Here is a 27,549-nt window from a genome sequence, read left to right as displayed (position 1 = left end):
TCACTGATCTTGGTGTTGCAGGGTCATTTCCTTCATACTGTCATACCTCTCTCCAGCTAAAATTGCAGTTTTTATGCTTTTCTTAAATACATTATCCCAAAAGGGCTATCACTGTCACTGATGGGCTCATCCTTGACCAGCTGTGGGTCTGTCTCAGAGCCAGCAGGCATTGGCTCTGTCAGATACAGGGAAGCTTCCAGGAACTTCTCACAGAAGCCACCCCTCAAGCCCACCTTGTTCTAAAACCTTGTCATTCAGACCCTTTAAAATCATACTGGACTTTTAATATGATGTACTGTAAAAGAGTCTATTTCTTATAAATGACTATGAAAGAGCTTAAGGTGACTAGCTCAAATACAGAAGTCTCATGTGTATGTATATGAAAAGTTAATGAGATTTCCAGTTCCATATGTTAAGTGGATCCTGCAAATGCAAAATGAAAGAAATTGCTGGTAAAACCTATTTTGAAGTACAAGACTATGAATAAGAAGGATGAGAGAAGACAAGATACAGCAGGCAAGAAGAATCTGAGAAATGGAACAGGAAATTTTGAAACTGTTAATGGGGAAAAAAAATCACCACAATTCAAAGATGAGACAGAAGATAAAAATAATAAGTAAGAAAAATACAGTGATTATAGGGTATTGTTAAAGGACCAAATGAGAAGGTCAAAGCTGGGGTAATGGAGAGGGTGCACAAAGGGATATAAATATATACAATTGGAAACAATTTTTTCCAGGGCAACAACAATTGTATGTTTCCTTCAATGCAGATGAATCTGTTTTGAGAACAAAAATAACCAAACTTTTGAATAAGAACCAGTCTGTATTTTATTTTCTCTTGTTTCTTTCCTTGTCAAACAATATATGATCGTATTTAGAGGCTGCTTCTCTTCATTTATCAATAACCACTGTATTGTGTTCTGCCAAAAATAGAACATTTCCCTTTGCCAAATTGAGATAAAGATTTTTACTGTGTCAGGAAGACATACACAAACATTATCTTGACCACAAATTAAAAGACTGAATGGCAAGTAATCACATCAAAGAGGCAAGGGAAAAAAATCATTCATTATAACATAGCATTTTCTCAAAAAGAAACTAAAAAAAATTTCAAAAATATAAACTTTGTAAATCTGCTGCATTTTTAATTAATATTATAAATTTGCTAAAACATATGACAAGTCTTATACCTTTTTTGTATGTGTACTTCAAGTAATATTCATAAAGATATTAGTACGGAGTATATTATTTATATATACTATAAAACCACATTTATTAATAAGGTATATAAATATATATTTATAAAAACACTATAATGAAGTGACCTGATATATGCATCTATGGTCTTGTGTTATTATTTTTGAGGTAATTTACTTTAGTCATATTTTTGAAATTGTATACCACAGGCTGAGAACTGTACTTTGATTTTCTGCAAGTTTTGATATTTTAAAAGTGTAACTTTCTGATCTTAATTTTTAATAATTTCTGTGGAAGTTTAGGGAATTATTGCATTAGAGGGTAGGGTAGGAAGTAAAGCGAGTATGGCTTCAAAAATAGTAGTAATTTTTATAGGCCCTCATTACCTAGAAGGAGACTACTAAAAGAAAGCTAGAGAGAGACTTTCCACAAGGGAGTGTGGTGGTAGGACAATAGGGGATGGCATTAAACTGAACGAGGGTAGGCTTAGATGAGATATTGGGAAGAAATTCTTTACTTTGAGGATGGCGAGGCACTGCAACAGAGAAGTTGTGGATGTCCCACCCCTGGGGGTGTACAAGCCCAAGTTGGATGGGGCCCTGAGTAACTTGGTCTAGTGGGAGGTGCCCATGCTCATGGCAGGGCAATGGAACTAGAGTATCTTTAAGATCTCTTGAAACCAAACCACTCTTCAACCAATTCTTGGATTGATCCTCATTTAGCTGAGGTTCTTGTAGATGCAGAGAAATATAATCACTTCTAGAAACAACTCTGGTTTAGAATATATGAAAAAAGTAATTAATAGAGTCACAGGTATCAAGGTGTTTTTTCAACATTTAAAATTTAAAGTAAGAAAATTACTTAGCTAACTTCAGACTCTTAGCTAGTCCCTCAAAAACAAGCAAAGGAAAAAAAAGGTGAAAGTCTTTATTTTCTATGGTGGTCAGCTGTTAACAAAAAGGCTTTTTAGTGCTTTCCCTTCTGTGAACTTTAATTATTTAATAGTATGATTGTATTTGGTCTCCAGTTTGTGAATTCTGCAATGGATTAGCAATTTACATCTATCTAGTTGCCTATTTTAATGAAAATTTTAGCAGTGTTTTTCAGAATGTGTCACTACTGCTAAATTTGCTGAAAGCTCAGCTATAGATTCAAGAGGTACTGGAAAAGGAAGAAGACAAACTGAAATTCCTAATGATTGTATAGTCAATTCAGCATCAAGTTTCAACAGTGCAGTTTGGGGCTTCTTTTGCATTTTGCTATACAATTAATCATATGCACTGTGTTCTCCTAGCATAATGTTTAATTTATGTGATGATAATTTATGCTGTTGTTGAATTATTTAACTTTCAAGTAGTCTATGCTATAATGTAAGGAATGTGTTTTTCTTTGATTCTAACTGTTACACTGTCATCATGATGAAAATAGCAGGTTATGCATTTTATTACTGTATTATTACATTGTGTGCTTTGAGAATTGTCACTTGATGCAAATACTTTGGCAGCCAATTAATTGTATGAGGTTCCTCAGCCAATTTGTATATTCTTGTTGATTTTCTTTGCTGTTCCTTCACTGAAGGTGCCCAGACACATAAACAGTATTTGCATTGTGTCAGCATGACATTAAAAGCCAGCTCATTTTAGAATTAATCTTTTAAAATTCTTTTGACAGAAATTTAGCCTGCTGAACTCAGGTTTTTTTCCTCATATATCTCTAAATACCTTCCTTTACTGAGTAGAAATACTGCTTTGGTAAATCCTGTGTAATGCCATTGGTCCAGATGGAATTGTAAATCTGTCCATCAGTACACATACCATTGCACCATCTTCATAAACAATGTAATCTACCAAGTATTGGATGAGAAGTGTTACAACTGAATGTATATGAATATGTCCATGTCCATTTATCAGGGTGCTGGGCCTTGAAAACCTATCCTTGACAGCCATTCTCATATAATGGGCAGGACAGTAGCTAGTAGTTAGTAGCAATGGTGCTTGTCTTACCTTGCAAGTTTTTTACATGGATGTCTCCTATGAGCACTCACAAACATCCTTGTCTCTTTGGTGAATTACTCACATACTCCTCAAAGCCTCTTTTGTATTGTGTCTCTCTGGGGTGATACAACATCACAAAAATGCTTAGGTACTACTGGTTATGCTGTTACACTGGCTATACAGTTCCAGTGCATTTATTTTGGGGGTCAAGGTAAGCAAATATTAATTATATCTTGATTAATGCACTTTAATTTATGTGCATATTACGCCTCAGCTCAAGCTACAAGAGTCAGAGTATGAAGTTGGTTATATTGAGATAAGATGTTCATACTGATTCCCTTTTGACATTTATTTCATCTAGGCACTTCGAAAGCATGATTCCATTGTAATATGATATTTCATTTTCAACATGCTACCAATAAATATTTATCACAAATAATATCAGGATACTGATTTTAATTGCCTTTATCAGGAGAGCAGTTTGACAGCAACCATATGTATTCAGGTTCTTTTAATACCCTGGGAACGTTTTAAACTTAATAAGATAAGAGTGTGCTTCACAAGAATTTATAAAACAAAATATTTCCATGTCTTGTATTTTGAAGGTGTCCCTGCCAGTGGTGGAGGGGTTGACATCAGATGATGATTAAGGCCCCTCCCAACCAAAACAGTTACTTGATTCTATACCCTATTAGAGGGCTAATAGGGGAATAAAGGAGGATTATGGCAATAAAGAGAATCTTTTTCAGAATTCAGAATTCTAACTTCAGCAAGGTGGTCTACTACAAGGTCTGTCATCAGAGACCTCAGAGTTTTAACTGCAAGATTGCTGCCTCTCTAAATACCTGCTCTTCAACTCAACTCCGTTTCATTTTGGGAAGTGTCTATAACAGCTGTAGTCATACAGAGTACTGTGACTTTTAATATCAATAAATGTATTGCAACACCCTTATTTGAAAACAGCACTAGAAAGAAGTTTTGGGTTGGTGGTTGTTTTTTGTTGTCATTGTTGTATTGTTGTTTTTGGTTTTTTGGGGTGTTATTTTTTGGTTGTGGGTTTGGTTTGTTTTTGGTTTTGTTTTTGGTTTGTTTTTTTTTGTTTGTTTGTTTGGTTGGTTGGTTGGGGTTTTTTGTTTTTTTTTTTTTTGTTTTTATTAGCTCAGTTCTGCTATCATTGCTTTTTTAAAAAGGTCATTATTACAAGTTTTTGGCATATATTTAGGTCCCAGCAATTGAATCTTTGAAATTTTCAATAGCTGAGAGCAAGCTAATGGAAATAAAAGATGAACATTTGGACAATCATTACAACCACTTTTTAAATCTGAAATAGTAAAATGGACACCAACCTGAGATTTTAAGTTGACTATTAGACACTCATTGTGATTTTCTAGGAAAAAAATCTATGACTTCTGGCACACGTCTCTAATGCTTTGAATTTCTATCACAAACCAGAATGGCTCCAAAGATGCCATGACTACCTGTTGACTCAGTGATGTGTGAAATAAGAAGGAGGCATATTGTAGGCCTCAGTGGCTCTAAAGACAACTACCTAAAGTTGCTCTAAAGGCAACTTTTAAAATAACTGTTCTGTATAACTTTTTTGATTAATGTTGAAGGGACAAAAAGCGCAGATATTAAAAAATGTGGACATGGATGTAGTCAATGTGAAATTTGCCATGGGGGGAAAAGAATACCAAAAAATGTACTTGCCAGAGCTCGATCTTTTAAGTAGAATATTTGAAGAAATAGATGTGTCAGGGTAAAGCTTTTACCTTACTCACACTGTGATCACCAGTCCAGTTGGATACATCCACAGAAGTCAATGTTTGTTCCAGCCACTCTGACTGCCAGTGTCCATGCAGTGGCTGGGCTTCAACACACAGCAGTTCCATTGTGGGTACCTTGCTTTTATGTGATTTTGTATGCCTATATAAAACATCTCCAGCAGATCTCTACAGATAAGTGTCTTTGTAGGAAATCAGATCAGTTCACAAGGATCCCTGTTATGCACCTTTCTACTATTTTCTGGTATTGTTCTGACAATTGTTGATCTGTGGCTAGTGTCAAGACTCATGATACTCAATTTGTGTTTACAGTATCCTGGATTCCTTGACTTTCCACAGTCTCTGCACGGTACTCAATTCTTGACCTAGGAGAGGGCAATATATTCCTAGAATCACAGAAACAGACAGTATCTGAGGCTGGAAGGCAGCTCTGAATATAATCTAGTTCAAGTCCCCCCACTGAGAGCTAGGCCACCTGGAGTGGGGTGATCAGAGCCATGTCCAATCGAGTTTTGAGTATCTGTAGGATAGAGACCCCACAGCCTCCCTGAACAACCTGTTTGATTGTTCAATCAACCTTACAGTGGGAAAAAAAAAAATATGGTTGAATTGTATTACTTCTATTTCAATTTATGCCAAATTTTCTCATTATTTCTCTTGGTACCATTGAGAAGACTCTGTCTCCATCTTCTTTACTTCCCTGTCAAATATTTATAAACACTGATGATTTCCCTTGAACCTTCTCTACCCCAGGCTGAACATGCACTCTCTCAGATTCCCTGGTATGTCTTCAGCTCCAGTTCCTGAATAATTTGTGGCTCTTTGTGGGATTCTCTCTGTCCATGGCTCTCAAACTGGAAAGCCATTACTGGACACAGTATTTCAGGTGCAAGGGAACTCTGTCTGGACCTTATGCTGCTTCTTGCATTTCACCACCCTTCATGCATTTCACCTCCCAGCTCTTCAGTCACTTTTCAACACACATCTCAGACTCGTCATCTACCCCATACTTTATCAGTTTGTCTATGAGAGTGTTACTGGCTAAAGTGAAGAAGATATATTCAACTTCTACTTGAAAAAACTTTGTTCATCACTCAAGCAGAACACTGAATCTCCTATTTCTAAATGCTTCTGTGGTGTAAAAATCTTTTCCTTCCAGTTCTGATTTTAGTTTTCCAAATTTGAACATTTCTGTGAACTTTTCAAATGCACGCAGACTTAATTTAAGTTTGATAAATTTTGGCAAATAAGGTAACAGAGCTGCCAAAGGAATCATGAATTGGCTGAGAAAATGTCTTCAGAAGAGGTTAAATCCTGCTTCTCTCTTCTGGTGAAGCCATAGTCACAGTTCACATTCAGGAGTGCTGAATTCTAGTCTCTGCATAATTAAGCAACTACAGAAATCTTGACTGTGGAATCTTGAAAACATTTTGTCATCATTTAGGCATTTTGTGATGCAATAAAGCATAAAATCCTTTAGAAATGCAATATTACAGAAGTAAAGAGATCGCAAATATGTCACAGAAATTGTGCTTCTTTGTTTTGCACAGTGCTTGGTGAGAATACACCCTGTTGTTCAGAAGTTTTACAAAAATAAGCATATGGAATTGCACATTTTAGGAAGAAATTTTGATGAACACCTGCATTTTTCTTCAGTTCATAAAAGTAAATTATTTTAAGCGGCATGGTCCTTGTAATCCAGTTGTCATTAGGACAGAAGGTTCAAAAAACTAGACAATGAAAGTTATGATAGCTTATTATGCCTCTAAAGTTCTATACTGAATGTAATATTAAAAATTAGTATGAGATCTGCTTGATGGCTTAGACACTGAAGTGGTCTTATTCCAACATTTTTAAAGCAAAGATAAAAATAACTGAAGAGGTATGCATTGAAATCTATTCTCCATTGAATGGTGCAAAACTTAAAACAATGCATCTATTCTGAGGAAAAAAAATACAACTTTTAATCAGGTCAAGAGAGTTGAAAATAAAACAAAGAAAGTATTATTTTTTCCCCCGATCTTGCTCTAGGTGTTCTACTAGATTATGTGCAGGAAAATTTAAGACATAGTAAGTGAATTCAAACAATACAAGTTCTTCACTGTTTTTGTTTTTCAATTTGCTTTGATTTTTTTTTTTTTTTTTTTTTTTTAATGTTATCAAATCCAACACACCTCTCAAGTCTGACTTTAAAGGCAGTTTTATTTTCTCTGGGTCTTATGCAGCTCACTTTTGAAAATTTCCAAGGCTCTAAGTTCCACAGCCTCTCCAGGCAAACATAAGCTCTCAGGACATAACCTGCATCACCATGATCTTCTTCACCGGCTACAGGGGAACTTCTCTACCTGTAGCCTATAGTACCTCCTTCTTCTTCACTGGACTTGGTGTCTTCAGGTTTACATCTCTCATTTTTCTTACACCTCTCTCTCTCTCTCTCTCTCTTTCTCTCTCTCTTTCTCTCTCTCTCTCTCTCTCTCTCTGTGTCTCTCCTTCTTTCTGCTGCTGCACAGCATTTTCCCCTCGTCTTAAACATGTCACGAAAGAGGCACAACCAATATTGCTAATTGCCTCAGCTGTAGTCAGTGGTGGAGCTCCATCTTGGAGCACCCTGAACAGGCTCCATGGCAGCCCCTGACATCTACAAGAGGCCACTCCTGCAACCCCTGGTACCAAAACCTTGCCACACTAACCGAGTACAATCTTCATTTGTGGAAGCTTTTCCTTGATGGCTTTCACATCTTGCCTGCTGCACTTTTCTCCTCAGCAAGTCTTTCAAACTAAGAGGTGTAAACTGATCCCAAAGGAAGTGCTAACTCTTCCTCTCTGCAGCAGGCAGTGTCTGTCAGATGACACTGGGTGCTATGGTTGGGATTCAGACTTCCTCCTGACTCTGCCACCATTGATTTTCACAGAACAATCTTCTTTTATACTCTAAAATATCAACAGATAAATAAAACCAGTGCCACTTTAAATACTTTGTCACTTTTTTGGAGTGAGTGGATGTGTGGTGCTCTGTTGCCAGCTGGGTTAAAACACAAGATTGTCATGTTTTATGCAATTCCATAAAAGTTTGTTTTTTAATAGAACAGTGCTCCATTACAATGATTTAATTATAATTTCTTTGTGGTTCAGAGCCAAAACTCCAAAACCAGGTGTGAAAATCAGCCACTGCCAAGTTCATACTTTGATGTAGTTTCTCTCTTGAGAAAAAAAAAAAAAATCCACAAGATCCCCAGTAATTTCCAAAATCTCAAGTATTATGTTATTTATCATCTTTCACATTTTTCATGCTTGGTTTAAGGACAAGACAATTTTTAAAGACAAAATTACATTTATAAATCATGGTAAAAAACCATTCTTCCTTGCAGGTATTAACAAAAATGAGAAAGAAAAAAATAATTGAATTTCAAGTTGATGAATTGATATATTTATTTATAGGTATTTTTTCCCCTTCCCTTTGTTGAAGCAATCAATTTAAGTAATTTCTGCTTTCCTCTGTATTCCATTTTTAATGAATTTACTCTTATGCCTTCTGCCCCTCAGTAACTCAAACAGTAAGTATCAGGCTTGAGAACCATGAAACCTAAATGAGTATCTTAATGCTGCAGAGCTTCTAAGCTTTATGGTTTCACAAAGCTTAGAAGCAAATAGGAAACAGTTTGATCATTAAGAAATCTACATATTTTTTATTGTGCTTATATTCATACAAGTCCTGTCCAAATATTTTAATTTAAATTACCTTGGTTTGTAAGCAATAAAAGCAGTAATCCTTTCCCAAAGTTCATTTCTCTGTGAGAAAAAGAAGTAATTTATTTTTTTTGTTGGAAGACAGGAGTAAAGACATGGTTAACTGGTCATTTTTGTTAAAAAATCTTGTGAGTTAACCCATCAATTTCAAATTGTCCTGTACTAAAGCAGATTTTTTTTAAAAAAAATCATCTACGTACATTTTTAACCACACAGGTAAGAGTTCAGGAGGCTGCATCCTTTCTGTGTTTGCTTTTTTTCGGGTTTTTTGTTTGTTTGTTTGCTTGTGTGAGGTATTTTTTTTGTTTTTTGGGGTTTTTTTAAGACTATTGGCTTTAGGTGCCAAGATTTTACTTGCATTTAAATGTTTCCTTCCTTTTATATAGAACAAAGAACAATAAATTGGACCTCTGTGCACCATTTACTAGAATGCAATTACTTTTCTGGTCAGTATAGGAGAGTCCAACTTGCCTAAATCCCATTCACACAACGTGACATTTCCTTGGAGAAAATAGGGGCAACTCTGAGGATACCACTGAACATTAATTTATTGCAAGGTAACACAAATATTTAGTTACTGATTCAGGATTTGGGGGGGGGGGGGAGGGGGGGGGGGAAGAGAAAATCTTAGAACACTTAAGAGAGCAGAGATCTCTTCTGCCTTCACGTGGGCTCGATTTCTCCCTTCCCCTCTCTCCTGCCTCACCTTCAAGCCGGGCTCTGACCAACGGTGAGGGGACAGTGCCCACGGGTCACCCAGTGCTGTCCAACAGAGGTGTCCAGGCAGGCACAGGCTGTGTGGGTATTGTGGTGTTCTCTCGTGGCAGGTATTGTGGTGTTTTCCCCTGGAATAGGTAATTTCTGTGGTTCTATCTCAGAGGTGGTAGGTGGAAAGGCAGTTTATTCCATTTAACTTATGTTCAAGCACCATTTAAGCTCCTCACCTCCTTAGCTACAGATGCATTATTTGATATTTTAGGTTTTTGCTGGCTGTCAAATCTGTATAAATCTTACTGATATGCAGCAGAAAAGTGAAAAGTAAGAGGTTTGAAGATGTGAATCATGTCAATTTATCATCGGCACTGGGTTTATTTGGAATTAAAAATCTGTGAGTTTTACAAATCAATACAGAAAATAAGACTTCCGTTTGTCCTCAAGAACTGTTTTATATCCCTCTACACAAAAGCTGGATGGGCTTTATGTTAGTCAAGGATGAAAAATCTTCTGCAAAGCTATCCTGAAAGATTATCAGTTGATGAATGTTTTGCAATCTTTATATTTCAATTTCTGAAATCTAAGGTTATTCTTGTGGATAAATTATTGGGAAAGGCTGAAATTTTTCCATTGCGATAGATTTGTAGAAAAAGTCAACATATAAATGTTTCTCAGATATTATATATTTCTATATCTATCTTGCATCATATTTGGAGTTTTTAGAATGTATCAGAATATTATATAAAATAAATATAATATGCATTATGCTACAAAGACTGTTCTCTGTACTGTACAGACCCATTTATTTATAGTCTGACTGTAAACATTACATTATTGAGACTAAATTGAAAAGCTAGTTTTTATTTAGCAGAATGAACCTAATAAGAAGGTCTTTGACCCAGGCCCACTGGGTTTTTGTGGTTGGTTAGCAAAGCTTGAAGGTTTATTGAGGAACAGGGGATCAGACAGAGCACACAGAGAACAGACTGATGAGGGATTTTCTTGCACTCTTTTTGATGAAGTGGGGTGACCAGAAACAGCTCTCAAGTCTCTGTGCACCAGCAAATGTGGCATGGGAAGCCCAAGAATTGCAGCTTCACATGAGATCAGAGATCAATGACATTATTATAATCACAGAGCCATAGCAAAACAGTTGGCACTGCTGGAGTTCTGCAGTAGACATACACAGACTCTCCAAGAAAAGTGGGCAGGAAACAAAAGGAGTTAAAGTGTGCAAAGAAGGAAGCAGAGGGAGCTGACATTGCCTATGGAACTTCCGAAAGATATTTTTGTGCCTATTACTGTGTTCATTTGTGAGTTTCATAATCGGACTATAATGCTACAGACTTTAAAACTGAGTTTAAATTTTTAAGGTGTTTTTCATTTCAGCCTGATTGTAATACAGCCAATAAAGAAACAGAATAAGAAACTAAATCAAAGCTGGAATTTTTTAAATGAAGGAAGTATAGGATCTGCAGAAAATTTAACTGTTTAGTTTGCTATAAATATCTAGATAGATAAGATGATGTGATACATTGTGTACCAGATTAAAGCTTGATCTACCATGCAATCTCATTGAATTCACAATGAAGTCCACAAATTTGCATGTCCTATAAATCACTGATGACATTGCCTGTCTTTGATCATCCATTTTATTGAAATTTATGGTTCAATATTTATATAACATTATTGTGAATATCACTGAAAGCTACAAGAATAAGCAGAAAATTAAATGAGACATAGCTAGAGAAATATATTTTCTGAATTTCTTAGGAAAAATGAACAGTGAACAGCAAACCAGAAAGAAAAAAATGATAAAATTTTACTAAATCAGATTTCACTGGAGGTTATTTGAACATATGCAGATTTAACTTTTTTTTTTTTTTTTTTTTTTTTTTTTTTTTTTTTTTTTTAATGGGCATTTACTCATAAGATTTTAAAAAGAAAAAAACAAAGAGAGAAAAACTGCAGGTATCTGTGAACATAAAATAGAAACAATCTATACCTACAAAAAGAAAAACGAAAACCAAACCCCCAAAACATTACTTTCATAATCATCACTCATCATAGTATCAGCGATACTCCCTCTGCACAAGAGCCCTTATGCATATTCAAACAGAGATCTTAATTTGAATTCATAATACCTTGAAAAGCTTTTTAGTGCCAAGTCCCCCCTTGCATATCACTTTGAAAAATGTTCCCCTTTCAGCATATGCTTAGGATCAGAGAAATATGTTAGGAAAAATGACATCCTGGCTGTAAGTGTATTTTTCACATGTATACTTTCATATCAAATTTGCAAGATTGTTATTGGATAAAATTTCTCAGTACATGACCAAATCAATTTAATTTGAAAGTATGGAGTATGAATTTTAAAAGTAGATTTTTAAAAAATATCAGTATTAGCTATGTATTTTTAACTGGACACTGTCAGATTCTATCAAGTCTTAACTGAAGTGTTATCTTCTTACAATTTCTGTGAATGTTTTTCTTCATGTTTGATAACTGGAAATTAAAAGGATAGGGCTGTGCACAATTCTGTCAAGGCATTTAGGTGCCTAACCACTGTTTAGCTACTACATTTCGATTGCAGTGATTGTATTGGGTGTTGGAACATGCAGCATATACACGTACGACCTAAACTACATCCTTAAACCCTCTTGATAATCAAAAAAAACATAAATATGTTCTCATTAACTACTATCTTCCATCCTTTCGCAGACACATATTATTTTCCCATTTCATGGACTTCCTCCATCATTCCAGATGTCCAAAAATAGGCTGTGGTTTGGCATCCATTCATCAGGATGGGTGGCTAAGGCAGGAGAAGCAGCACACTTGATGATTGGGCACCAACACCAGACAGACCCAGGCCACTGCCACACTGTCCTTGCTCCTCACAAAATTCACTCTTCACTGGTTCATGTTATTCCTGCTGTTTCACTCTCTGCAACATAAAACTTGCACCACAGATTATTTTTCCCCAAGATCAAATGTCTTTGAGGCACGCACTGGGTTTCCCCATCCTGCTGCTTTAGCCACCAAGTATATTGTGGTCCTTGAGCAAAAACAATCCCATGAATGGGGCTTGTCTTTTCCCATGGGAAAAGGGGGTTTAGCCACTTAAATATCTTTGAGGACATCTACCTTGATAGTTTGTTAGAGGTTATTCAGAAAGTTACAGATAGGCAGGGAAAGAGATTACTGTGGATCTGTACCAAAATCACAGCAAAGCTTACCTTTCCCCTCTTCGTTGTTCACATCTCCTTACTGGGCTTGCCGCACACTGGTGAAGATCAGCCTAAATGTTCTCAACATCTTCCTAAATGTTCCCACACCAGTTATTCTTTTATTTGCAACATTTCATAGCTGACATCTAAGAAATTATGCTCCTTCAATTGTGATAGAAATAGGGGTGCTAAAAGCAGGTTGCACAAGATATAATTACTGCATTCTCTTTTATTTGTCAGGGTCTTGTGCACTATGAAGTTAGTGGTAGAACTCCTGTCAACAGTGTTTGTCAATTTACTTGAAGATCAAATCTTTTTTTTTACACTGTCTTCACAACTTAATGCACCAAACATTTGCATGGGCATAATGCTTTTCAGTCTTCTCACAGATGGGAGCTTTTACCTATGGGGATCTGACTGCAAGACTCGAACCAAGCAAATGATATTGTAGGTGGAGGAAAATAAGATTGAAAGTAGAGTAATTCTGTTATTTATTGTTCTAATGCTTGCGATACACTAAGATGATATCCAGTGTGCTTTTGGTTATATATGCAGCACTTAAATGTAGGTAATATTAATAGTATTTGTACCAAATTTGCTACATGAATCAGAATAAAAACCATGATTATTTGTTTGGGCCATTTTGCTGATGGTAGCAAAATCACCCTTTGGAAATGTCTCTAAACAGATGTGGCTCAGGAAACACACTCATTGACAGTGTTTGTATTTTTAAACAAACACATTGTTTAAATTGAGTGCCACAACAACTTTTTAAGTTTTGATATACTATAGCAACATTGTTAGTAAACAGTTTGTTCTATTTCTAGGAACTAAGATATGTTTCTCTATAAGTCATTTGTGAAAAGCAAAACATGAGTTCTGCAATACAGTAGCAAAGTTTGCTACAGTAAACTAGTAATTTAAATTTTTTTTTTCTAAATGTCTGTAATGCATGAAAACATTATGTTCTTCTTATTCATATATATATATATATATATATATTATTCCTTTCACAGTATAGGGCCAGAACCATTGAATAATTTAGCAGAATTTTTAAGAGACAAAACCTGGTATTTTAAACTGTGAAACTTCTGTAATAGAGTCATGACTTTTTTTTCTTTCTGTTAGAAGTGAGCCATTATGTGTGTCAGAATTCTTTAAACTTTTTGTTCTGTGATCTTATACTGCTTAAAGTTGCTTTTTGTTCTATCCTTATCATTAATTTTTCATCAGTATTGACTGGATTTTCAGACTCTGGGGCAAGTTTTATTCACTCTAATTGAGCAGAAACAAGAATTGCTTTTCAAATATGCTTCAAACATTTGGGTAATAAACTGAATAAGTACTGCAATCTGGTATTTCCATTCAAGTTATTTGAAAGATATTTCTATTTTTGAAAGAAAAAGCACTAGATTTCCAATTAATTTTATTAGCTCACAGAAATAATTTTAACGTAAGATCCTCAAAAAGATTATATATACTAGGCATATATATAATATTAATGAAGAAGGTACCAAACATCAGTCATTTGAGAATTGTTTCATCATAGGATAAAGTTTTTTAGAACTGATTTTGTGAATATCCAATGTTTACCTGGTATATTCAGCATAAGATCACGTGCTAAAAAATAGAGAAATTTTGGTTTCAGAATCATCATCAAAAAAGAAAAATTCTGATAATTGGTCAGATAGTTTCACAGTTATTCATTTGATATGAAAAATGTATGCCTCTGGATAAACTGTAAATATTTGATCTATTAGAACTTATTACTGTGATGTAAACATCTTAATTGTGAAAGCATCTTGCATTAAGAAATCACTCATGAATGGCTTTGGTTTGAAAACTCATCACCTGTTTGAAAATGAGAAAATGATTTCTCAAGAATAAACCTAATGACTAGATACTCACTAAAATATGACAATACAGTTAGTATATAATGGGTAAGATTCTCATGCTTCTTTTCTCAGGATAATGTGACTGCTGCACACTACATGTCAGACTGTTTATCGCAGGGATTAAACTCAATTTGATTTTTGAAAATATTTTTAAATTAAAGTAAAAGCAAACAGTGACATTTTTGCATACTATTATAAAGTGACTGACACAATGCTAATCCAGATTTATAATTAATAAATAGTAGATTATAAAAATATATGATGGCACTAGTATAATAATCCCTAAGTAATTATGACTTGAAGCAATCACTTTTTGAACACCTTAATTTTGGAGCAATATTCCAAGTCAAAAATGTTTAAGTCTTAAACAGTTGTTCAACTAAACAGCTATGGATTTCTATTCTCAGCAAGCAAGTATATATTTTTAAAGGGTGATTTTAATATATATATATATTTTTTTTTTTTTTTTTTTAATTTTTTTTTTTTTTTTACAGCTGAGGATGCTTGCGGAGGAACTATGAGAGGATCAAGTGGAATCATCTCCAGCCCAAACTTTCCTAATGAATATCATAATAATGCAGATTGCACGTGGACAATTGTGGCAGAGCCTGGTGATACTATCTCACTCATATTTACAGATTTCCAAATGGAAGAAAAATATGATTATTTGGAAATTGAAGGTTCTGAACCACCTACAATAGGGTGAGTCAAATCTTGCAATTTTACTGAGAAAAAAAAAGAAAACTATGATGAAATGTGAAAATAAAACATTTTGTTTCTTTTCCTTTGTAAATATGTAATCTTGCTAAAAAAAGTAATAGTTGTGACGATGGTATAAATGTTGATATTCCAATTGCAGCTGTAAAATGGTTTTAAAATATATTTTAAATATATTCTGAGGAGGTAGCATTAGGATGAAGGGCACTGTAGACTCATTTGTCTAATTGTCCATGTGTCTAACCAGTTAGCCATTATTGTATTAAAAGTGTATATATTTGGAACTTAATGGAATGGACAGTTATACTGGTAAGGATTGGTGAAGCCTTCAGAGAGTTTCATAATGTCAGAAAGTGAATGGTATGGAGGCTTTCAGCAAAGAGCTAGGGAGAATTAGTGTTGACCACACCTGTTGGTCATGGATTGTCTCTGGAGGAGTTTCTGTGCAGAGAACTGTATGCATGGTCTCTAAATAATGTGAGTATGGTTGGTGGTACACTTACCTAGAAATATGCGTCCTGATCTGTGAGAATAAATACCCTGAGCTGAGTAGTCACAATACTTTTGGCTCTGGTTTTACTCCAATTATAGCACCTTTAAGGAGAGTTTTTGACTGTTTGTTTGTTGACTTAGCAGTTATAACAATTTTGTTGCTAGCCTGACTTCTGCAGTTCCTAATCTCAGTGTACATGCGTTATGTAGATGTTGTAACACAAGCACAAGAAACAAAATAGGAAATAACCTCTTTTAAGATCAAATTCAATTGAATAGGATAAATAAATTATACGTTCTGTGGCTTTCTGGTCTGGTAGTTTTACGGTAACACAGCATCACACTACTTAAGAAACATGTCAATATGACAAATCCTCATGCTTGTTTTATTGGTTTAAATATGCTGTTGATTCACAGAAAAGAAGTTGCATACAAACCCGTAAATCACAGTTATGGTCTCCAGTAAAATCTTGATAACTTAACTGGCTCATAAAACTTTATGGAGGGTCTGTATGACAGACAGAGGCTTGTGAACAACAGGTGATACAAGTGCTTACCTATATACATTAAGGTCAGTAGAGTCTTGTTTTCTTCATACCAGTATAAACCCCCTCCAAATGTAACATAGACCAAATAAAATGGTTCTGATTTTATTATAAGGAAAGATCTAAAATTAGATAATTATATTGTTTTAAAAGCATCAGACTAGATTTCTGTAAGTGTTGGTTATAAGTAATATATTTTTACTGCTTCATGGTGTAATAAAAGTCTATACTCTAAGTCTAAGCTTTAGCAAATAGTGTTTTATAATTTGAGTTAATTTATACTGCCACCTACATAGTTAATTACCTATATTAGAATATTACTTAATTGCCATTGAATTTTTCAAGCTCTTACAATGAAATCTTTTGAACACGCTGTCAGCTAAAATAATTTTTAAATAATAATTTATAATAATTAGTGAGGCAACACCAATGACATACAGATATTATGAATCACTTGAATAGCTAAATGTGCATTTGATTTTTCTTGAATGTGTTTTATTTTTTAATTTATGAGCTTCAAACAAAGATTTCATTTTTTGTTCTTCAAATACAAGGCTGTATTCAAATTATATAATAGGATTACTTTATATATGGAAATTCCCATTATCTGTTTACAAAACATAAAAATTTACAATGCTAATTTAATAATTGCTTATGTAGAGAGGCAGACTGAGAACATGTTCTTTTTTTAGCTTGTCATTTATATTCGGTAAATTGGACTGATGTGTTCAATTATGGAAAAGTATCCCCCCCATATGTTGGGAAAAACAGCTTTGGAAAGCTTAATTAACAATAATTTGTTAATTAGATTTAGAGTGCTAATGCTATATATGCCCTTAGACTAGACCTAATCTAAAACTAAACCCAGGTACTTTCTTTCATTCTGGAAAAAAAAACCAAAAAAAAACAAACCCCACAACCTTACCTAATTTTCAAAATTATGAAAAACTGACTGGTTGATCTGGATAAAAAGTATTATTATTAATACTTTCTTAGAAACTTTGGCACTTTATATGACTACTACACCTATTGATTTTTTAAAAATACTCAATTTTTTCTTCTGCACATGTGCTGTGTAAAAAAATATCCGGGCTTTTTCTTTCTAACTGGAATAAAGAGCCAGATTATGCATTGAGTAGATAGGCTGGGCTTATCCATGAAATAAAACTTGGAATTCTTTATTAAGTGCTAACTTACTGTAGTTTTCTAGTCAGTCGTTATAATATATCAGATATGCCAGTCTTTTCTCTCAAGAAAATCTTGATAGGCCATTTTCATTTAAATAGCTGTAAAAAATTGTGTAGATGTCCTTCAGGGTTCTTGTTGTCTTGTTGCTTATTCTAATGTTTGCCAGCTAGAGTTGAATTATGGCATTTCTTAAATTTTGGATGTGAAACTGAAGGAAAATTATTAGTTTGAGGAAATTATCTTCCCTATTTTTTCAACAAAACAAAAAACTGAAAATAAATAAAATCTAGTTAGATGTTCCTTTTTGTCTACTAAAAACCAGGCTGTGCCAAACCAGGACACAAGTTAACAGCTGTTCTTCCTCCATATTTGGAGAGCTTGGTTGTTAATTAGCATTTCCTGACCCTTAATCCCATTTTACTAGTGCTATGAAAGAACAAAATGATAAACAGAGCCTGTAAGAAATATTAGTGAAGAATATACTCACTAGTGGTAAGTGAAGTGAGGGTGAGCAGGCAGATAATATCTGTTATGGAAAAGGGTATTATCTGGGACTGGGGTTTTTTGTGAGGAAAATGCTCTTGTCTGTGTTAGGTATGTACATGGTCACTTTTTTTGCCAGTTTGATTACGATAAAATTAGCCTTTAAGGGGCATTTAAAATTTAAATGTACTGTTATGACAACCTTCAACATACAATAATAAACCAGATTCTCAATCAGATGTTTTTAACAAAGTGGTTATTTTATTTATCCAGTGCCTGAACAGGTTACATTTATTTTCACTCAATATACTTGATTAAATAATGCTCATATCAAAGGCTACAGAGGAAAAGTGCTGCATGACATAAATGTGGCAGCACAGGGATACAAAATCACGCCTCAATAGTACAAGTACCAATGAAAGTAATAATATGTTGAATTAAAAAGAGCAAAACAGACAAGACAAAAAGCAGAGTTTCTCATAAGATATTTAAATAGGAGGAAAAAAATCCCACCTCAGGCCCAGCATTTATTTTCTTGAAAAATCACTTCAAATTAGAAGGTGACAAGTATAAGTCTCTTTTTTAGTAATGAAGACTGTTGACACTGCTTTAGATAATTATTACTGTTTTCTCACCAATATGAAGTTTTTAAATCTGTGTTTAATGCTCAGAGGAAGGATTTAGGAAGGTAATGTTTATGAGTAATATGGCTTTAATAAGTATAGTGAAAGCCTCAGATGAGGAAGTTTGTAATCTGATAATAGTTCAATTTAAATTGAAAGAATAGTAGCAAAATTGATACTGCTTGTCATAGGAAAAATGATTTCAGAAGAATGTGGTTGTAGCCAAATAGTTAGAAAAAATTATTCAATAAATAGGGCAAACAAAGTGCAGTCATAAAAACCTCCTGTAATTATCAGAGTATTTGTTTACTGATAGTGGATGGAATTAATTTTTACTGGATTTAATTGAAAAAAAAAAAACAACCAAAAACTAAAGAAAAAAGTTACTGCAAAAAGCAGCCAAGTTTTGAAGTACCTAAATCCTTAAAACACGGAACGGAAGGTAACAGAGATAATGTTTAACTGTGGATCAGGGAGTGCAGAAAATCAGGAATAGGAAGAATACCAATGCTAAAAATATTATCTGGTTTGAGCCTTTGATAATCCATCCATTGTGTGTTATCGTTTTTATCTTTTTCTGAAGGACTGAGAACAAAAATGAAGTTCTTTGCTTTCTTGGAAACAAAAGCTTTCTATAGAAACCAGCTGGTTCTGCCCTTTACTGTTTGCTTCTGTGATTTAATTTTTTTCTTAGTGACTCAGCATTTCACCTGTGGCATTTCCATGAGGTCGTTTGGAACCCTCCAAGAAGCACAATGCATTCTCTAACGTGTAGGGTTCAGGAACAATGATAGTATTTAGGAGGGGAATTTGTTGCAGGTGCTGTGGAGGTTGATGACGTGTTTCTCATTGTTCTATTGTGTGATTTTATCTGGCAATCATCATCTGAAAAGGAGTTTGAAACTGGCTTTACATCTAGTATATACTCTCAAAAATTTTAACTGAAATATGAGAAAGATTTGAACCTAAGAGAGGAATAAGATACCAAATCATATGTTTAACAGTAGAGGCGGAGACTTCTCTTATGTTATTTTGTACTATTTGTTCTTTTAAGTTTCTGAAGAAATAGAAGGCCCTTCCATAGTGAGTACCCTGTTTTGATGAGGTTTTCTGCATTCAGTTCTCAGGTTTTAGTTCAAAGTGCAGTCACAAACGTGCCTCAAACTTTGCGGGCAGAATAGACACATATAAATGTGAGTTACACGATGAAAATCTGTCACTTAAGGGTAGAGACATTTAAGTCCATGCTCATAAGAGTTACTTTGTGGCATTTAGATTTAGTGCTTAGTAAAAGGAGAAGGTGACTTCAAAGGTTGTCTTATCCATGGAAATACAAATCAAGCAAAGGTGTAAATCCAGTTTAATCCTGGAATTCGATATGTATGTATGTGTCCACATAACCAGGTTGTAAGGAAGCACAAGACAGAATGACAAAACCTTATAAGCAGAATAGTTCAGTATGGAAGGGAGCTCAGGAATTGACTTGTTCAATCTACTGCTGGAAGCAGACAGCTCTCAGGTGAGGCAAGGTTGCTCAGGCCTTTATCCAGACATGGAGTCTAACCAACCTATGTGGACAGCCTTCTTAATTTCCTGACTGTTCTCATGGGAGGAAAAGCTTTTATATTTTTTCCTAATTTAGAAGTCATTGTTCTCAATCAGAATCAACACACAAGAATTTTTTATTACCAGTTATCTGTTTGAGGTCCAAACATGTCTTGTGCTCTTTCTTCTTTGTGGATAGGCAGTGGTATGACCTGTCTCCTGAGCAGGGTGGCTGATACAGCCAATCCTAGCTCATGAGTTGAAGGTCTTCCTTTCTCAGGATCAAGTTGACCCATTCATCTTACAGGGATATGTACATGACCAGAGACCTGATTTCTCCTGTCTTCCTCTAGAATAAATGCTAAAGCTTATTAGGCACATGTGATTTATAACTGTATAATGGAGTCAAGCCTCAGTGAGAAAACTATCTGTAAAACTTCAGCATGTATTTGCATCAGGGGGTCAGATGCAGGCACAGAATGTCCTTGGCTCATTGTGGTACAAATGAACAATTTACATGGCCACTGTGATGCCGCTTTTGAAAAAAAAAAAAAACATGTTCCTTCTTCTACTTCTGACTTGTCCCCTACCTTGTGTTGGCTCAGGCATTTACCCAGTCACAAAGAAACTGTACCAGGAAGTGATATGAGTAAAAACCAAGCTCTTTTTCCCTCCTATGTTAGTGAGCAGGAAACACAAGAGCTGAAGAAAACAGTGAGGCACATATGGGTGGGAATATTATTTCTTCAAGGAACAGAACTTCATTGTCAAAGCCTGATCTGTTGTCTTCTCAGGTACTTGTATGTTGAATAACAGTACCCATGCAAAGATCTAGTTTTTTCCCCCTTTTACAGTAGGTGCAGAAACTTCACAGAGTGAATTGGTTTCCTTTATATTTTTTATACTGTATCCTTAATTTAATACTTTCTTGTGATGGTATGAAATACTTTATTTTGATTAATACACAAAATTTCAGGAAGACAGTATTTGGTTGTTGCTGTTGCAAAAGATGATTAAATGCACTTCTTTTGAGGAAACTTTTCTGAAGCTGCTCCTAAATTCTTACTTTTCCTGTGTTCAGGAGTACTGCAAAAGGAAACATTTGTAAGCCTTTTCTGAAATTGCACACTTTCATTATTCTGATAGTAGTTTTTAATATGCATGAAGTTATTCTCATCTGGTGTCAAACAGATATTCACCAGCAGTTATCAAATGAGCAGTTTATATATTGGATGGGCTTTTTACACATATTCTTCTCAACAGAGATAGGATTGTATTATTTCACAAAGTCTTATCAACATTCAGAAACAAATTGAAAACGGTTCTCTTGAATCTTTATATGCAAGAACAGTACTCTGGTTTTCCCACATCTCTCTTGGACAAAGATTTGTCTAAGTCTGTAAATCTACGGCTTTTGTGGTTCCATGGGTCACTTTAATCTTCCTTTGATGAAACAGCTCAGGGTGCTTCCAGTGTGGCTTATTTGTATCTGCTTTGTAGAAACCAGGTAAATGATAGTCTAGACCTGGGGGATTTAACTAATGAATACTTAAAAAGTGTAACAAAAAGAAACAAAATAGCAAAGAAAATCGGAAGTCTTTTACAGCAGATTTGGGGAATAAAATAGAAGTAGGAACATGGCTTGATGATTTAACAGGGAGCACTTTCAGTGTGCTTACTCCAGCAGAATTCTGCACTTGTTTTGATGTGGTCATTCTCTATAGTCTCAGGATGGCAATTGTTGGAGTAGTAACAGAAACATTGCTCTTGTCGTGACTGAAACATCAGTGACTGAACTGGTAAGTTTTATGCTGAGTGAGCTGTATGGTGGGGGAAAGCGTACTAGGATAGCATAAGTCTCAAAACAGGCGGGGAAAAAACATCAAAACCAACCCAAACCCCAAAGAACAACTAAACTGCAAAACATAATTGTTTCACTTGCCATTCCAGAGTAATTAAAACTTCACATTTTCTTCTCATATCTTCTGAGTCTATGTTTACTTTATTTAGCAAAGTAAGTGGTATGTTTTGGGAGAACACTGACCTCTAAAGAGATAATCCCATATCATTCTCATTTCTAGATTCTGAATTAAAAATTTTAATATGTTTTGTACATTGAGTAAACTGCATGCATTCATAATTCCATCTTTTATGTCTCAGGCTGCAACAGCTAGAAGTATAATATTTTGAATACATGAATGAAATCCTTTGCATTCATTAATAAATTCTGACAAGATAAAACATTCTTTATGAGGGCCCTACAGGCTAATCGTAACTTCACAAGCAGATGCTTAGTTTTGTGATTGTCCATCTGTTTTGCATGTGAATATCACATTAGAATGTTTAGGGTACAAATTTACTTGGGAAATGAACCAGTGACTAAAACAAACAATCCTTTGAATCTGCTAATACAATTCCATTATATTATGGATCAACATAATGTCAAACTAGTGTCAGAAGAATTTTTTATAATTATATGCTATCCAATATGTAGGTAACAAGTGACAATCTACAACTTCCTGGCCATGACCTAACAGTCAGTAAAAACAGTCATGTACATTTACTGTATGTTTATTTCTTCTGCATACAGGAGATCATGTAAAATTTTACTGTTAGGGTGATCATGCATTGGAACAGGGAGGCGGTGGAATAACTATCCCAGCTGGTGTTTAAGAGATGTCTGATGTGGCACTGGCTGATACAATTCAGTGGTTTAGGGGTTACAGTGGTAGTGCTGGGTAGGTGGTTGGACTTGATGACCTTAAAGATGTCCCAACATTGAACAGTCTCTGATTAAGTGACTTCACCTGATGTTATCTAATGTTCAATCCTAATGAATGGTAAGATGTAAACCATACTTCCAATGGCAACTTTATTGGGTTGTTTAGTGAAGCTTTTTCTTAGTCTTCCTTTTCTTAATCTTCTACTAAAAAGCTCACTAATGAAGATGTATCTTAATTAAGTGAACTCCATTCTTCTTTCTTTGCTGAGTAGGTTTTTTAGATATTTCTGTAAGAATCCATAAGTTGTTGGCAGCTTCGTATCTCTCCATCAGCCTTTTTGGCGTCCAGACTAGTGTCTTTGAATCTGCAGGAAAATTACCTACTGCCATAGTACATACTCTTTCTTCCTGAAGCATATAACACAGGTTTTGACATCTTTCATGTGGATATATTACACTGCTGCAGAAATTCTTTTCCTCATTATTTTTTATGCCAGAGGACAAACTTAAACCCTCATCTCTATTTTCTGAGCAAGAACGTGCTGTCCTGAATGTCCTAAGGGAAGTTAAGGGTAAGGTGAAGGACTGTTTGAATAAGGCTTATTTTCTGTTTAGCAACTGACACTATGCCTTTCAAGGAAAAGAATCAAAACAATTCTGAACTGAAGCTTTGTCTGAAGCACTCAGAGTGCTTCGGTAAAATTTCAGAAAGCTTCAAGTATCAGCACCATGGTATCTAGAAGTCTTTCATGTCTTTTCTGTGTAGCAATCCCATGGGTAGCTCCACACAGCTCAGGCTCTTTCGCTCTCCTTCCTCTTCTTTCTGCAGTTCTAGCTCACTTCTTCCTATCCCTAGCATGACCACCTAACCCCGTCTGTCCTATGTACAATGCCTTACCCTTTCTGTCCCTCACACAACCTCCTGTCCCTTTATCCTCACAGCACAGCCAGCAGACTCCAGCTGACTCTTCACTGGCTAACTCACTCTTTTATCACACCCAGCTGTGAGGCCAAGGCTGTTCCCATTCTTTGGCAATTAACACAGCTGCAATATATCAGAGGCAAGATGGCCTTTAGCACGAGCTTTGTCTTCTCACAAAGCTTCAAGCTTTTTAACTAAACTTTTTGATCCTCTATAACTTAGACAATGTGAGATTCAATCCTAAAATTCATTTATCTTTGCTTGTTTGTGTTTTGGTTATTTCTGAAGTGAGTGTTTTCCAGAGAGTTAATTATAAAATGGGGAATTCTGTAATAAGGTGGAATTAAGGAAGTACTAGAATGTTGAATGCGATTTAAAGCAGAGTTCAGCTCCTGTGGGAGAGAAATGAGAGATGATTATGACTGAAGCAATGGCTAACAGTCCTTAGAGTATTATTTTTTCATTTTGCTTTGAATTACAATGAATCTACTAGCAAGACTTTCCACCAATTGTTAATGGATTTAAATAGGTAGCTGAAAGTTAAGTTTATACTGAAAATTTCACTAACTCTGAAGCTACAGCTTTGCTAGATGTGCTGGAAATTATTTTTATTACTGTACTCTGTGCCTCAGGCATATAAAGACATAAACTGGAGTGTTACAGAAATGTTGCTATTCCGTCTGGTTTTGGTGATTTCGAATGGAGTTTCCCCATAACTGTGAAGCAGAGATGGGCATTTTATTATTCTGTTCTATAACGATTCTGTAGAAATAAAGCTTGAATTCTTAAAGTTGTAATTTCAAGTATGTGTTGCTGTTCAAAAGCGATGCAACTTGATTTAAATAAAAGCCTGATCTATTTAATATGACTTTACCTCTTAGTTTGTGCAAAACTTGCTGCTGATGCAGGAAAAGGGTAAAAATGAACCCGGTGATTTCAATAGCCTAATTCAGTTTACACGGTGGAGTCCAGATTGCTTTGCAATTACTGGCCTCTGATATTCCTTTGGGTTCACCTGGAAACAGGGGATGTAGATTTAAACTTTAGTGGCTCAGAATTCATGGCAGGGGTATGTGTTGTGGTGCTCAGATTGAAAACCATTTGATACAGCCAACTGGGTCATTCAAGAGAATATATATATATATATACATGTTTTCCAATGAAAAAAATTCTAGGGACAAACATTGTGAACTGAAGTTTGCAACTAAACCTGAGAGAAATCAGAGTTCAGAGTAAGGTGCCATTGGGGAGAACAGCATTCAGCCAACTAAATAATTGGGGGGTTTTGGTACTAAATCAAATAGATGAAAAGGAAGATATTGCATTAAATATCAGGTATATATGTTTGCATATATATTTGTTGAGCTAAGAAAAAAAAAAAGGAGATATAATACATCTTTGGTATAATATTTTAATATATATATGAATTTTAGAAAAAGAAAGGGAAAGGCTAGTGCTGCCAACATTGAATGTCGAAGTAGAAAAACAAGGCATTCTTTGTATTATGAAAAACTGAAAAATAGATACATATAAAGGACTATTGAATGAAAAGGAGGATTTAATTTATCTGGGAAGTGTTGAAAGAGCAGAATGTCATTATATAGGCATACTAAAATGTTTCCTTTTTATGCAAAAAAACCCGTATTTGTCTAAAAATGTGAAGGATTAAGGCAGTTTGAATGGAATTTTATTACTGTTTATGGGTAAATAGACATCAATACTAAGAGGAAGGACATCAGGCATTAAAAAAACACCGAAACAACTTAAAGAATAAGGGGTTAATATAATCCACAGGAGATCTGGCAGTAAGTGGAAGTGAATATATCAAGTACATAATAACAGGCTATCCTATTTCAAAAGAAAGATATAAATCATAGTAAGAGACCTTTAAAGCTCCTGGTGCAGTCATAAAGATATACAGAGCAGAAAGGAATTTTGCAAAAGGTGAGAAAAGGACCTCATGACTAATAAATAAAAGCATAAAATACTAAGAAGCTTTGAGAATACAGTAAGAAAGGCTATCACAGTTGCTGCATTACAATTACCAAAGGATATAAAAGACAATGATGGAGAGAGCTTGTAACTACATTATGAGGAAAGAGAAAACAAGAAAAATTAGTTCCTTGGTGAAAAAAAAATAACAGAGGGCAAAGGAAAGGGACACCTGGGAAGTTGTAATAGAGACAGTTAGCTCTGAACAATGTAAAAATAATGGAGTAGAGTGATGAAAAATTAGTGAATGAAAAAATTTAATTCTTTTTACTAACCTTTTTTTTTAATTACAAACTAGCAGAGAAAAGACTCAGTGTTGTCTATAAATACGTGCTGTACTTAATGGGGAAAAGGCACACAAAGAATAGTTACTGGTTAGTTTCTGTAAGTCATGTTGTGTTGCATCTTATATGGATTAGATCTAAGCTTGGTAAAGTTAAATATTTTTGCCATATCTCAGTGGAGGAAGAATTATACATAAATATTGATAATGGCAATCTGGAGGGTTATAGGCATTTTAAAGGACAGCAGTATACTTCAAAATAATGCTGATAAATCAAAGTGAACTTGAACATGTGAAATTTACTTCAAAGTACAAAATGCTGTAGGCTAAATAAAGAAGGCATAGGAGTAAATATCAAAAAAGGAATAAATACCCAGTCAGGGGACTAATACTGATAAATACATCAAGAAACTGCAGAACAAATAAATATTTATAAGAAAAAAATACTGAACAGTGTATCCTTTTGTGCACGTGCTTTTTATATATGTGCAAAAGTAAATTGTTTTTATAGTATATAACCTGCATTTCTACAGGCACACAACTTTCGCAAGTTGCAGGTGGGGATAATAAAGATTCTGAAAATGGTTGAATTCTTATTTTGCTAAAAAAAAAATCATGCATTGATGTTCATTCACAAATGTAAAAGATATTTGATATTTGTTCAGTCTTTAAAAGTACATTAGCAGTTAACACAAATCTTTTAATGGTTCCTAATGAGGTATTTCTTTAAACATCTTGATAAAATAAATTTGAAAAAAAAATAATTTGAAGCAATATTAAATCATCAGGTGGTGGTGTAGCTCAGTAGGCCCAACATTGTTTGGTGTATCATGCTAGGATGGGTATTAAGGGTTGAGACTAAAGGATACTGGCACAGTTGTAGAGCCTAAACTTGCTTTCACCTGCCCATGTCTTGTTAACTTTCTAATAATTACATTCTTATAAGTCTATACTTTAAAGATCAGTCTTAATTTATAGCATGTGAATTAGTGACCTGCTACCTTGTATCGATTATTAGATCTGAGTATTTTCAAACTTTTCAGCTAATATTTTTCATGAGAGTTGGTCAGGGTGCTCAGACATTATCATCTCATTACCACTAATATCAGTAAAGGCATCCTATAGGAATTGAATAGATAATAGACTCTGATACAAGATGTTTTAAAACTGATATTGTCTTTTTACTGCATAATTTAGAATATATCACTTTCCAGTCAAATATGAACAAAGGTTTCTTTTGGCTACTTCAATTTTTGCACTTTATTTATGTGGTAAAGTAAATCAAAATCATTGTAAGGGACACTTACTTAAAATCTGCTCCAGTCTGGAAAATTTGCATAATGACCTGGCTCTTCAACTAGGGTACCAGAATTTCCTAGAGTAGTAAGATATTTCATTCTAAAACCAGAGAATACTGGTAAATTTTATAAACTTTGTTTTTGTTCTCTAGCAAAGCTTTCATATGTATTAGTCA

General features: G+C 34.7%; 1 protein-coding gene across 3 annotated transcripts in view; it reads left to right on the top strand.

Annotated features, from left to right (window-relative positions):
* The window catches only part of CSMD3 (CUB and Sushi multiple domains 3), a gene marked incomplete at its 5' end in the record, with an annotated part of 578,503 nt that overhangs the window by 171,775 nt on the left and 379,179 nt on the right, over positions 1 to 27,549 (top strand). For all 3 annotated transcript variants that reach the window (XM_083859670.1, XM_083859669.1, XM_083859668.1), the window contains one exon: positions 15,058 to 15,265. In XM_083859670.1, the coding sequence (XP_083715796.1) occupies positions 15,058 to 15,265 (208 nt within the window). The remainder of the gene's footprint in view (positions 1 to 15,057; positions 15,266 to 27,549) is intronic.

The sequence above is a fragment of the Zosterops lateralis genome (genome assembly GCF_965231275.1).
Source record: "Zosterops lateralis genome assembly, chromosome: 1".
NCBI classification, from domain to species: Eukaryota; Metazoa; Chordata; class Aves; order Passeriformes; family Zosteropidae; genus Zosterops; species Zosterops lateralis.
This window is presented reverse-complemented; position numbering and strand designations above follow the sequence as displayed.